This window comes from Neolamprologus multifasciatus, chromosome 14 (assembly GCF_963576455.1).
Source record: "Neolamprologus multifasciatus chromosome 14, fNeoMul1.2, whole genome shotgun sequence".
NCBI lineage: Eukaryota > Metazoa > Chordata > Actinopteri > Cichliformes > Cichlidae > Neolamprologus > Neolamprologus multifasciatus.
In genome coordinates, this window is record NC_140452.1 from 36904803 (window position 1) to 36919472 (window position 14670).

The window sequence follows — 14670 nt, forward strand, 5'->3', positions numbered from 1 at the left end:
TGTAAACTCAAGCACTATTGGTCCATATAGTTTACACAAAGGTTCAGTTTTAGTTACAAATGTGATTTATGTCTCAGTTAGTTTAGAAAACAAACACCCACCTGCCCACACACCTGTTCAGTCGGCACAGTTGCTCTTTAGTCTCAGTCCAACAGCTGAAGCTCAGTGATCTGATTGGATGAGTGAAGCCTGTTTAAAGCACACACCATCAATCTGACCAATCATCATCAGCCGGGTGCACCGGGCAATGGTTGTTTTTTTAAAATAAAATCTTTTCTTATTATTTGTACAAAGTGCTTTCCACATGTCATCATAAAAGAGTGGCGATGAGGAAGCACTGCAAACATTACCGTACCATCATCTGGAGCGGGTGTGTTCAGTTCCTGTAGCTTTTATGTAAAACTGATGCAGCTTGACTGTGAGACTGGCTGCGGCTTCCATCTCTATTCAGCGAGGCACCGATGCAGCTGAGGTTAAAGACGATGACTCTTAGCGTCACTCCGGCTCTTCTGTGTGCAGGTGAAGCAGATTATGGAGGAAGCAGTGACTAAGAAGTTTGTCCACGAAGACAGCAGCCACATCATCGCTCTCTGCAGTGAGTACTCTTCCTCTTCTCTCGTTTTCCACCACACGTACAGTTGAGTGTCTTCACAGGATGTGACATCGACTTATAGTGATTATCTGGATTTGCTGGGGTGATGACACATTTTCACGTCAATGTAATTTTCATTCCCTTCTGTAAAACGTTCTCACTAAACATCATTTAGCGCACACACACACACACACACACACACACACACACACACACTTAAACTTGTTGAACTCCTTACCAGGTGACTTAATGCTACTTCTTCATCAAGGACTTCCTTTGACGTCACTGTGCTGCTGTCTCAGTGGAGCGTTAGTAATCACAATGGAGATAATGGAAACCTAATTTCATAGAGAGGCTGTACAAAACCTTTCTAAGCCTGTGTGTGTGTGTGTGTGTGGCCGGACACAGGGGGGTTGCCCCTCCTGACCGGCTCGTTGAGCTCGCAGTACTGTATGAGTCACAGCTTCCATGCTGGTTACAAAGCTGCCTCCGCCTATAGCTGCAGATCAGCCAAGTCACCTGAGTATGACAAATGCTGCAAAGAGGTTTTGGCCTCTGACTATTTAATTAAATGTCCAAATATAACAGAAAACGTAGAGACTTCTGATAAGTCGTTGCTTTATTCTCTGACCCAAAACATCCGTCACTCCTGATGAAGAAGACCATCAGAAGACCAAAGTGAGTCTTACTGACTGACCTGCACAAAACCCGACCTGTGAACTGAAGAAGGTCTGTGCCAGAAGAGGAGCTTGTGAGACAAGGATCAGAAATCATTTGCTGTGGTTCAGAGCATTTGTGAAATATGTATTTTTAAAAAAGGGCAGCACGGTGGTTAGCACTGTTGCTGCACAGCAAGAAGGTCCTGAGTTCAATTCCACCATCAGGTCTTTCTGTGTGGAGTTTGCATGTTCTCCCCGTGTTTGCGTGGGTTCCCTCCGGGTACTCCGGCTTCCTCCCACCGTCCAAAGACATGCAGTTAGTGGGGATAGGTTAACTGGATAATCCAAACTGCCACTAGGTGTGAATGTGCGAGTGAATGTGAGTGTGAATGGTTGTCTGTGGCTGTATCCCAATTCAGGGTCTGCAGCCTTAAAGTACGCAGCCTCAGCGATCCTCAAAGACCGCTAAGGCCGGAAGTGCGAGGCTTGTGAAATGGGACGGTCTAGCCTCCGTTGCGCTGCCGAGGTTGCCTAGCAACCATGCTACTACCAGCTGGAAACGTTTCATACAGCTTTGTTTGACAGAAATGAAGGAGAACATCTTTTGTTCATTTGTTTGTTTGTTTCTACATGAGCTTTGATCATTCTCTGATTAAGCTCAGCTATTGAACGGCGTATATTTTAAAGTAAAGGCTTTAAAACCAAGTTAGTACAAACGTCGCTAATGTCACATGACTTTGCTGACATGTGGCCAACAGTAATGTTTTAATGTTCTTCGTTATTAAACATTTGCACATAAATAAGTGACATAATATTCAGTACTTACTTAAAGTTTACTCTTCGGCGCCCCTCATCTGCCGTTTTTTTCCGGCAAAATTATCCACACCCACCGCCACGCTATGCATTCTGGGATATGTTGGGCCACGAAGTCTACACCGCCACGTCCTTAAAATTCAGGGAAATGAAGGACGCATTTGAGGGCCGCATTTCGAGCAGCCTTCGAATTGGGACAGCCTTCGTCGCGTCGCTGTGACGTAATCGGCCTTAAAATGTGGCCTTTAAGGCTGCAGACCCTGAATTGGGACACAGCCAGTCTCTGTGTGTTGGCCCTGCGACAGACTGGCGACCTGTCAAGGGTGTACCCCGCCTCTCGCCCTATGACAGCTGGGATAGGCTCCAGCGCCCCCGCAACCCTGAAAAGGAGAAGCGGAAGCGAATGGATGGATGAAAAAAATCCATGTTCATAGTGGGGCTAATAATTCTGCAGACACAAGCAGTGGAAATGAGCTTCATCTCAAGGGTAGGTGGGGTAGTTTAGGGATGTTCAGGCGAGGTGTTTCTGGTCTGTCCTATCAGAAATCCTTGTTTCCACGGTTCTCTGTCTCCCTGAATATGAACAGCAGATAAACTCTAAGAGCAGGAGTCGTATATGGACGTCACTCTTTCTTTTAAACATATCAGAAATCGTCCACTGGGTGTTACCTGGTAGCTTGCTGGCTGCCGTTCATTCACCCAGTTATTCCTCATCTGGCTTTCCCCCTAAACGGATGCTTCCTGAACGTGTTTCCATCTCTTCATGTCTTCTCAGCCTCAGTAACTGTAACCTGCACACTGTCTCATCTCCTTCTCTCCTTCTCTGCTCTCACCTCCTGTCCATTTGTCCTGTCCACTCCTCACGCATCTATATATGTCAGAAAAATGATATTTCATATATATGCTACTTTAACCTTTATTATTATAAATGCTTTACAGAGACTGAAATGAAAAGAAAAGGCTTTTTTTTAATTAAAAATTGAATTTTCTCAAATGAAACTAAGTAGTCGGCGTGTCGATGGATGGCCACGGTTCAGCCTGGCAGGACCTTAGATGATGCCTGAGGACTAAAAGCTGCCTGCTGGTAAAATTTCCCAGGTGTCTGGGTCGTGTCAGCTGCTCGTCCGCTTCGTTGACCGAACCAAAGAATCTTTGACTTAAGATTTAGTAATAAGATCATCCTTTCCACACCCACACAAGCAGTGACACCAGTGATAACACGAGTGGCACTGCTGTCAGGTGCACAGTGGGGGAACGCTGTAGTATAAGAGCAGTGACTCAGACTGCACATGCTGGTTGTTCAGCCTTAAGTAACCTTGGCACTATTGATTTCTTCTTCTTTATTCTTATTAGTTTGCGTTAAGCTCCACGTCCACAGGATCATCACTGACTGACGAGGACCAGAAGTCCTCATGATAAAACTGTGAATCCGTCCTTTTGGATTCGTAGGAGGATTGTTCAATCCAGTTAATCCAGTCGGGTTATTCTGTAGAGTTTCAGTTAGAATTCCTCAGCATTATGGATGATGCAGTGTTGTTCCTCAGCCACGGGCAGCTGATTTTCAGGAGATCATCCCTGACTCCTTTAGCCCACATGTTAAAGTGTAAAGTCTTCTCATTATTCAACCTTTAGTGCGACAATAAAGTCGTTTTTGACACTGAGACAGTTTTCAGTCACATGCGGGGAAAGCTTTAAAGTAGAGAGTGTGGCTGTGTTAACCCTTTAAAGCCGGTTAGAGCAGCACGCTCTGTTTTGCGTAACTATTTTTAAATCCTGGTAGCTCTGCAACCACGTGAGCTAGCGCAATAATTTTTTTTCCATATAAAACCGGAGGAGTTGTACTTACATCTTCTGCCATCAGCTTGTCCTCGGTCACAGTTTCCTTCCACATATAACTTTGCAAAAACTGCATAAAAAGCACTTGCAGCAACAAAAACATAATATTCCAGAAACACGCTTTGCCGATCCGATCAGCTGTTTGTAACACTTCCTACGTCCATCAGTGCGAACTATCGCATGTCCGCCATGACCTGCCCGAAACCGGAAGTGATGTAATTTGCAGAAATGTAGGGGTTTTTTTTACCATCAGGGCCTCATGAGCCTATACTGGTGTTTTTAAAAGTTATGTTTGACTTTATGACTTTCTGTGTGGTTTCTGGGATGCTTAGGACTCATATTGCACTGCTGGAAATAGTTTATTTTGATGCATATGCTTTTTTTTTTTGCAAATTTGCATTATAATATTTATTTTAGTTTTTCCTGCAGTGTATAAAAATTGGTGTATTTCAAAAATAAAACTATGAAGACACTCAAAATAAATTTCCTGTGGTGGGAAACTATTTTGTGCAACTTTTTTGTATTTACAGTTTTGAGGGATAAGCCTCTTAAATTTCTAAACTAGAAATATATGTTAAAAAAACAAAAACGATTTTCATTTTTTTTTGTAGTTTATTGCACTTTTTTGCAATTTATGTAATTACTATGCACTTAATGCAGACATATTATTAAAATCTGGGCTGTAATAGTTGTATTGATGTATAGCAACTTGAAATGCTCCCAAAAATGGCTCCACAGCATGTAAAAATATAATATAAGCAGTAGCGGTTTTAGATACGGGCGACACGGGCAGTTGCCCGGGGCGGCATTGTGGTGGGGGGCGGCATCACGGGCATCGGCAAAAAAAAAAATGCTCGTACTCATGCTTCCCTGACGTCAGCCAGCGCATATTGGGAATGGAACAGGCACTGATCGGTTTTCTATCGCCCATTTGCTGGGAGTAAGGGCGCCCTCCGTTTGCGAGGTGAGCCTGCTGCTTGTGACACAGGGAGGAGAGGGCGGGGCGGCGGGGGAGTCTCTGGCTGGCTGGAGCGGCATCTAATAACCAACTCGCAAAATAAAACAAAATTAAAACAAACCAACAAACATGAAAACACCAGACATCATGATACAGACTTATAATTTGCACCGATGTATTTTCGAAATTCTGTACACGAAAAGTGAGCGCGAGAACCCTTGGTGCGCCTGCTCGCTGCTGAAGTCAAAGGCTGTGTCCCATTTCAGGGTCTGCACGCTTGAAGTACGCGCACTACGCGCACTACGTACGGTGCGTACTATAAGTACGAGAAGTGCGGAAGTGAGAGGCTTGTGAAATGGGACGGTATATGCTTCGTCGCGCTGTTCAGGTTGCCTAGCAACCATGATACTAACCGCGAGACACGTTACATACAGCTTTGTTTGACAGAAATGAAGGAGAAAAATGTTTTGTTGGTCAATCATTTTTGTCATGACATCACTTTGATTAGTTGAGTATCTGAGGCTGAAACCACAGGACTGTAAAACATGATTCAAGGGCTTCATTTCTGTACTGAACAGTCATTTAAGATTAGCTAGTAAATAATAATTAGTTAATGTTGTTCATGAGACTAAAGTCATCTCACTATGGTAATGTAAATATAATATGGCCAATATTATAGTATTGTCAGATTATTATATATATATATATATATATATATATATATATATATATATATATATATATATATATATATATATATATATATATATATATATATATATATATATATATATATATAAAATCACTGACTTTCAGCTTGTTGTGTTTGTGGATATATGACTGACTTTAATTATCCATAAAATCATCAGATTCTCTGTAAGATTAAGGTCGACTATATGTATATTTAGAAGTAGAGGCTTTAAAACCAAGTTAACGCTGAAAGTACAAACATCACTAATGTCACATAACTTTGCCGACATGTGGCCAACAGCAATGTTTTAATGTTCTTCATTATTAAACATTCGCACATGAATAAGTGACGTCATGTTCAGTACTTACTTTTGACAGTTCACTTTTCGGCCGCTCCCTTCTGCCGTATTTTGCGGCAAAATTATCCACACCCACCGCCGCGCTATGAATTGTGGGATATATGGGACCACGAAGCGTGCACCGGACCACACTTGATATTTGGGGAAATCGACGGCGCATTTGGAGTATGCATTTCAAGTACACTTCGAATTGGGACAGCCGTCGTCGCGTGGCGGTGACGTAACCGCACTTAAAATGCGTACTTCAAGCGTGCAGACCCTGAAATGGAACACAGCAAAAGTAAACTTTATTGTCATCTCCGCTACAGTCCAGTATATAGAGAGACGAGACGACGAGGCTCCAGTTACAGCAGCGCAAGTAAACAAACAATAAATATAAGAAGAGTAAGAAAATAAATGTACACTTTAGGACTCGGGGTAAAGGATCAATAACGATTTAAAATGTATAATTTACAGTTTGATGATTTAAAGTCTCACACACAACCCGTCGAAAGGGGAGGAGGGGCCTGCTGCTTCCAAAGAGAGCACATTTCATTCATAATGTTGTAAATCCAAGCCCATCATGTATTCATGATTTGAGTCCTGGGTTGTGTGAAATCTCAGAAATAAACAAAGTGAATCTGTGAACTAAGGTGTAGTTCTGTTAGGTTATGTTGTGGTGATCCTCGAGTTGGGGATTTGTGTTCATACTGGAGTGCAAAATTAAAACCAATGGAAGATGGACAAGAAAAGTTCAAAGCCATCAGGTTCTCAGTTTAGAAAAAAGAGAAAAGAAGAGGAGGAGAAACGAGCAAAAGATGCAGGTACGCAGATGTGTGATTGGATAATGGCAGGTCATCCTGAAACAATCAGAATCAGAATACTTTATTAATCCCTAAGGAAATGATGTGCGTTACAGTTGCTCCAAGAAGAAATGGTAAAAATAGTAACAGTAACAGACTAAACTCCAAACTATACATTATGTTACAGATTTTAATATTAATTAGTCAGAGGGAGTGTTCGCCCAGGGCGCCAAACAGGCTAGGACCGCCACTGAATATAAGCTCTGCTGGACTTGGTTCTATTGTAGGTCTTAAAGGGTTAAAGAAGGGAAGCAGCCTGAAGTATGAGAATGTGTCATTAAAATGTTCTGTTTACAACCTGCGATCAGAGTTTTGCAGCTCAGACTTTAAAAATCCAAAATTGTACCTGATTAAAATCTAGCTGATCTCCTACCAGCAGCGCTGCACTCGTCAGTGCTCCATGAAACCTGCTCTAATCACTTGTCATTTGAAAATTTCCAATGTCCATTCTTACGTCAGCGACACATCCACCTTACTCTCATGTTGGCAAAGAGAAGGAAGTTTAAGAAAATCTGCTGAGTGAAACATTGCCACTGCAGCGTTCTCAATAATCCTTGACATGAACGCCGAGTCTGGCCGAGCGCTCAGATTTGCACGTCCAGAGGTGCAAAAGGACCCGACCTTAAAGGCGAGGGAGGACTTACAGCTATTGTCATGTTTAAAATGAAGGAAGGTCAATTTTTGTGTTGATAGATTTTTAAACTTTCTAGTTTTTTCCAGCCACTAAATGATCCTCATTTCCTGTGCCAAAGTAAACCAGGCAGTAACTACATGATGCTGCTGCATCCGTACATGCTTCTTCCTTTCCAAGGTCGAGCTGCTTCAGCACAGAGCGTGCTGCTGGAGAGGAAGAACTGCTGAAACCAGATCATTTCTCTGAGACATGCTGACATTTAAAGATAATAGCAGCCTGTTCTCTAATGTTGGTGCACACACACTGGATCATGCAAGTTTCTCATCCACCGTCTTCACTTGATCCAACATTTGTCTTCAGAACAGCCAGAACCATGTTTGACCTCATCCAAGCTGTGAAGGTGCATGTCCTTCTAATTGCTGATGTGAGAAGAGGGCGCTGTGGAAATTAAACTGTCAGCCTTTAATTATAACTCTTCAAGACAGCAGCCAGAGGCGAGGTCTCTCACCTGTCAATGCTGGGCTGGACTGACGTTGTTGAAACGGGCGCTAAAGTCTCGGCAGCGCTGCGCTGCTAACTCGCTAACAAAGCTAAGTGAACCTGACTAATCGAGCAGATGAGATTCAAAGTAAAGGAACTTTTATACAGTAACATAGATGGTTTTATTTAAAACATTGTGGCCTGTTACATAATAACTCGTATGTAGTTTTAGTGAATCGATAGATCTGAAGTAGGACGGTAGGAAAAAACGTTTTTTAGCTTCCTTTTTAAAAACCTTACCTGTATTCTGCGCTGCTTTTCTCAATGACTGGTATATTTGTGATTTTGACATCCCATCAGTTAGGGCTGGGCGATATAAACGATATAAATTTGGCCAACAATAGAGATTTTGACTATATCGCTCTATCGCAATAGCGCATGTTGATGATGTCATCAAGCTGCGCCTGTTTTGGTCGAAAGCATCGCAGCGGCTACAACCATTATCATCTGCAAATTATGCCGACAGTCACAGCAAAGAGATGAAGCACTTTTGAAATATGGGGAAAGCCAAAAACTGCGCTTCCTCCACTTCCGTAACATTGATTCATTAATGTTGCAGCTGCTCTACTAACCTCGTATTGTGGATGAATAATCTCAGTTGTTCTCCTGACTGAAGTTTGGCCCGTGTACAGCATCCTGCTATGCAATTGCATTTGTCCCAAACCACCAGAATCCCTCATGTTAACTTTTATCGACTGGAAAAAAGTTGGCGTTCATCCTCCAGCTTCACTGTGCTAATGTTATGCTAACATAGCTGTGTCGCTAGCGATCACGTAGCACAACATTATATAGCAGCTAGTCCAACTTCAGTAACCCTGCAAACGCCACTGCTGTTTAGTTTTCTGTCTTCATTTATGTTGGAAGTGGTAGCAGAGCTGTACGTTTGAATTAGTTTCAAAAATCTCTCAGTCAGAACATGGTATGAAATGTTTAGCTGGAAACTAGCGAGCTAACTTCCTGTTAACTTCTAACTCCGTGAAATTTAATAAATTCTGTTTTCATGGACGCATGGATGTTAAACTTAATTGTTACACCTGGTAAAGCAGCAACGCTGATGATTTTATTAAAGATGAAAGAATTTAGACCGTTTTTAACGCTCAGTGTTCGTTTGACTTTGGGACCTGAAGCGGAGGAAGTTTAGGACCCAGATTACTCCGCGAAGCTCCTCACTACGGCAGCCGTAATGCTCTGACGATCCATCAAGCAGTGCGGCTTACCAAAGTTGTACTAAAACATTTTTTAACAGATTTCTGCCCAAATCGGTTCGAGGTCAGTAAGCACAACCAGAATTCATACATAAGACACACTCTCGATTTTTGAGAAAATTAAAGGATTTTAAGTCCTTATAGTGTGGAAAATACGTTATACAGAAGAAAAGAATATATCGTGATATATATCGTCACCGCACATGCTTCAAATTATATCACGATATGGATTTTAGGCCATATCGCCCAGCCCTACCATCAGTAACAATTGATATCAAGCTGTTATTCTTTAAAAGCCTGTTTTAGGCTAACTGCACTGCAGTGGTTTCTATGAATGTAGCGGAAAGTTTTACTTTTGTTCGAGTCTATTTTTCCCGTTTATGAATGTGGCAATAAAAGGGAAGCACAGCAGTAACTATGCTACTCTAATTAATTTCTTAGAGCCAAATGCATGATGTGATCAGTCAGTGTCTCTAAAATCTGCTCAAGTGATTTTAGACAGAGCCCGAAGCATCTCATAACGTTATCTGGAGCTGCTGATGGTTGAAACGGTTGCTTATTAGATATATGGGCTTGGACAGTGCAACTGTGTGGTTTCCCTTTTATTTAATAAAGCAGATCTTTAAGGAAGAGTAATTATTTTTCTTAGACCGGATTGTTTTCAAGCCAGCCTTGGAAGAGACCGAACAGTGGTGCAAATGTAATGTGATGTAATCATATTTACATATTTGGGGGTTTAGCACTCATTAAAATAAATGGAACTGGCTTTAATTTGACACCAGTGGCCACATTGTTAGTTAGAGCTCAAAAACTGATTCTAAGTGATATCTTTAGGCTCTTTGTTAGTGTCAGGCTGTTTCTTTAGTTGAATCTACCAATAAACACCAAAGATGTGTCGGGCCTAAACAAAAAACAAACTCTCTGCAGCAGATGAACAGTATGTGAAAGTGATATCTGACACAGTTGGTCTCATAGGAAAGGTGTCCATCAGCAAGTCGTTCTAAAGGATGAGAAACAGGGAAAAGGCGGAGGTATTCCAAATTCTATAAGAACTGTGATTCAGTGGGTTTGTTCTTTATCCTGTCTTCCTTCTCTCACCCCAACCAATCACAGCAGATGACCCCGCCCCTCCCTGAGCCTGGTTCTGCCGGAGGTTTCTTCCTGTTAAAAGGGAGTTTTTCCTTCCCACTGTCGCCAAAGTGCTGCTCATAGGGGGTCATATGATTGTTGGGTCTACCTTACAATATAAAGCGCCTTGAGGTGACTGACAGAACTCTTCCTGAAGATTTTTGAAAGAAATTGCAAGAAAGCTCAGCTCGGCAGTTCAGATCATGTTGAAGAATAAAGGTGGTTAATGTTCAATCTTGTTGGGATCGTACAAACTCTGCTTTTGCTTTTCCATCTGTTCCTGGACATGTTTCAATAAATTAATGATTCAATTAATGGAAAACTAAAGAAATGAGAGCTGGCTAAAGATTTTCCACAGTAGTGTCCTCACGATTTTGCTGCTTATATCTCACGTCATGTCTTAGACCCACAAACTGCACTGAAAACCTGCTTTCTATGCGCCGCTACTGTAGTGTACGCGTCAGCTTCCTCTCTGATGTTTGCATGAAGTTTTTGGCTGTTACTGCTTGTACAAATCTGCTGTGTGCCCACACGACCCCATCAAGGAAATTCCTATTTGACCCTGTTGCACCTTTAATGTGCGCTTGGCCCACAGATGCACAAACATGCACATGGACTGCAAAAAAATAAAGGCTGACTTGGAGCTACATGTAAGTATGTCAGTCCCAAGCATTAGCAGCAACCAGGGAGCAACTTTCATTCGGCGTGTCAGTGTTACCTTTGAGATCTGCATATGCACACCTATACCTCACTGTTACAGAGATGCATTTGAGGACATTTCACTTTCTTCATGCAGCTAAAATATTCCAGTGTATAAGCAGATAGTATAATCCGGTGCAGATGCTCCCTCTTCACTGTAACGTCTTAAACTGCTGCAAATGTTACATGTTAGAGTCTGTAGAGTCGAGCAGCCTGGTCAGACCCTGTCATGTTCATCTCATCACTCCTGGGCTGAAAGCCCGCAGGCTAAATAAGTGACGTCAGCGCAATGCAGGCTGATTGTCAACCTCTACAGCTCAGGGGTTCTCAGGAAAGGTGAAAGGTGAAAGGTCAGGTGGTAATGATAAGTAATGATTTCTGCAAATGAATGAGTCACGAGGCTCTGTTAACATCTACTGATGAAGGCCACTGTTTTTATTATTAGAAGCCAACAGGAAGCACTTTGTTATTTTGGTGGAGAGGGACTATTAGCCAAACAAAGAATACGTATTTCATAATTATTTAATTTTTATGGTGTTTGATGTATCCTTTGGACGGAGAAAAGAAGACAAGCAGACTCGGTGGTGGAGTGAAGAAGTACAGGAAAGTGAAGGGAAGGAAGAGGTTAGCACTGAACAGTGTGATAGTCGGGGAGATAAAGTAGAGAAGAGCTACTGGGAGGCTGCGTGGACAGCAAAGAGAGAGGTGGCAAAGACGTACAGTGAGCTGAATATGAGGCAGAAGAAAGGAGACGTTCATCAACAAGGCTGATGTGAAGAGTTGCAGTAACTACAGAGGGATAAAGATGATGTGCCATGAAGATCTGGGAAAGAGTAGTTCAAGCGAGGTTAAGAGGAAAGGTGACGACCAGCAGCACCATGGTGTCGTTCTGAGAAGGAGCACTACAGATGTGATGTTTACTGTGAGAGTGTTGATGAAGTATAGAGAAGGTCGGACACAGCAAGACGATGCTGAGGGAAGATACAGGGGTGGGCGTGAAAGTACATCGGGCATCTGTTCTGGTTGAGTTATGCACCAGATAAAAGACGCGAGACAGAATACATGCAATTGGACGAGAGGGGGGCAGATGAGCCGGTGAAGATGCAAATAGGTGAGGCCGTGAAGGTGGGCGAGTTTAAAAACCTGGGTCAGCCGCTAAAGGCAGAGGACGGTGCACGAGAGAGGTGACGAGTATAGGCAGGATGATTGTGGGACCTGCTCTGATGACAAAAAGACAGGAAGTCCAGGATGGACAAGAGTGGAAATGAGTGCATCAGAGGGGTTAGACCGAGGAGGGATATCGAGTATGAAGCTGCCACGCCGGAGAAAAAGAGGAAGACCATAGAGAAGATTCATAGATGATACCATCTTGTGTGACTGACCTTTCCGATACAAATGAAAACAGAAATACTTGAAGAGTTGATGCACAAGTCACAAAGTACCCATTGTGTTTAAGTGGCCTGTCGGGACTCTTGTTGGGTCCTCCTCCATCCCCTCTACAGCCCAGAGCTCATTAGAGAGAAGCAAACTTGATGCAAAGACATTTCTCTTTAGTGCACTTCCTCTTCCTTTCCTCGCATTGATATTAATGAGCCGTTCAGCTTGGCTGACCAAAGAACTTCAGTGGGAGCCGGTGGCACCCCTGGTATCTGCTGCAGTTATACATAGACATAGTTATACAACAGTCAACTCCAACCACACAGTGAGACTAGCCAACAAACATCCTGTGCGTTTCTATGTGTAGGAGTCCAGAACGTCTCCACAACCTTCAGACCGATAATGTAACTCTGCCTCATTAGCCTCCACAGTCGAGCTGTGCAAAGTGTGATTTCTGTTTGTGAAAAGCATTACTTGTTATGGTGTCATACGTATTAGCCCGTGTGTGTGTGTGTGTGTGTGTGTGTGTGTGTGTGTGTGTGTGTGTGTGTGTGTGTGTGTGTGTGTGTGTGTGTGTGTGTGTGTGTGTGTGTGTGTGTGTGTGTGTGTGTGTGTGCGCGCATTCAACACACAGAATCTCAAAAGTAAATCGTGCCCAGGACTGGGCTAAGAAATCGTCTTGACATTATACCAGAACATTTTGTTTTTAATATTAAAATGTAACTGCTTTCACGCTGTCTTTAAAATATAAATACACATGCTAATAAATCAAACCTGGGGGGGTGGGGGGGACAACACTCGACGGATTACTGAAAGCAGCTGCACTGGACCTTAAAACACCGGCAACCTGTTGCCTCAATTTTGCCAGTTGATGAACTGAAAAGTAAAACATTTTCAAATATTTGATATTTTGGTTTAGTTTTATATTTTCTTATTTATGTTTTCAATTCAGTTTTATTTATATGTCGCCAAATCTTAATCAACTTAAAAGCAAGGTAAAGACCCCACAGTGTAATAGTTATGGCTGTAATTCCAGTACATACTATATCTTCCATAATTAAATATTGGTGTGATAGTTTTATCTGTCTCACACACTGAGACCTTTTTGTGTTTGCTGATATTTATTGAGCTGTTTGAAACGTATTCTAATTATCTGCCACTTATAACACGTTACTCTTCTGTTCACTCAGCAGTAGCTATCAGTCTTTATATGAGGACTGGGACTGGATTTATTTAGGTATGCACTATGACTGCACTGCAAGGATCCAGTATCTCCGTGCCCTCACTGGGATGCCATCTGTTATGCATTAGAACCTGTCTGTCAGATTTAAGGTGCTAGAACACCATTCAGGATTGCACCGTTCCACTAATCCACTGATGAAAACCAAAGAGCAACAGAAGAATGCATAACTGAAATCAGCAGTGGGAATAGAGACTCGTCATACGAGATTATTTGGGGCCCACAGAGCAAAGCATGTACCATCCTGTCCACACATGCCGTTTAACATGTAAACATGTAAATGCAAAAAACAAAGTTAAACACTGTCAACATGCTAAAGCAACAGGTGGCGATGTAATCCTAACCATGTAGAAATGTTGGCCAATCAGAACTGTGGAAGCCTGAGAGGGAAAGAGTAAAGAAAGACCACTGACCTGATCTCGTCCAAAACCAATGTTGGCGTCAGGATTTGGGTTGTGACAGTGTCTGTGTTGAAGCCACGTCTGAAGTTCACTTTGACCTCTGTCTTTCTAAATGGAGGGACAGTAACAGTATTTTGTGTCTGTCCACCATTGGAGAAATTCATGTACAATAACGTGGTGCACAGCGTGACGTCAAGACAGGCGCACACCTTTGACGTCGCATGACTAAATCTCTGTTTTCTGTCCACACGTAAACACTAGGGCTGCCACAAACGATTATTTTGATAGTTGACTAATCAGATCATCATCCATTGGACGTAAAACGTACAGCTTATTGCACCAGCAGCATCTGCTCTTATATAACTATCATTAGCTTACAGCTTTAAGTGTTTAAGGTCTGTGCTAACTAAAAATAAAGACAAGATGATAGTTTATTAAACTTTAATGAAATTTGCAGATTGTTTCGGTGAAGTTTAATAAACTCCTTGCTATCTAAAATATAACAGGACACCGGAGTAAATTCTCGAGCATCTCACACTTCTGATAATCAGCTGTCTGCTTGACGTTTATTCAGCTGTGTAAAAACTATAACTTTAATCTCAGCCAAACTGATTTACTCAGGAACAAATAAAATACTGAAAAAAGCCAAACAATAACATTTTTAAGTTATCTAAGGGACTTATATATCATGTTTAAC

The 14670-nt window shown here is 42.2% G+C and overlaps 1 protein-coding gene across 4 annotated transcripts in view; it reads left to right on the plus strand.

The window, feature by feature from the left end:
* sgsm2 (small G protein signaling modulator 2) overlaps positions 1–14670 on the plus strand; it is a 113171-nt gene that overhangs the window by 14091 nt on the left and 84410 nt on the right. For all 4 annotated transcript variants that reach the window (XR_014877927.1, XM_085184689.1, XM_085184688.1 and 1 more), the window contains exon 2: positions 520–595. Coding sequence is in view for 3 of the 4 variants with exons in the window: in XM_085184689.1 (XP_085040815.1) it covers positions 520–595 (76 nt within the window). In the remaining variant the exon portion in view is untranslated. The remainder of the gene's footprint in view (positions 1–519; positions 596–14670) is intronic.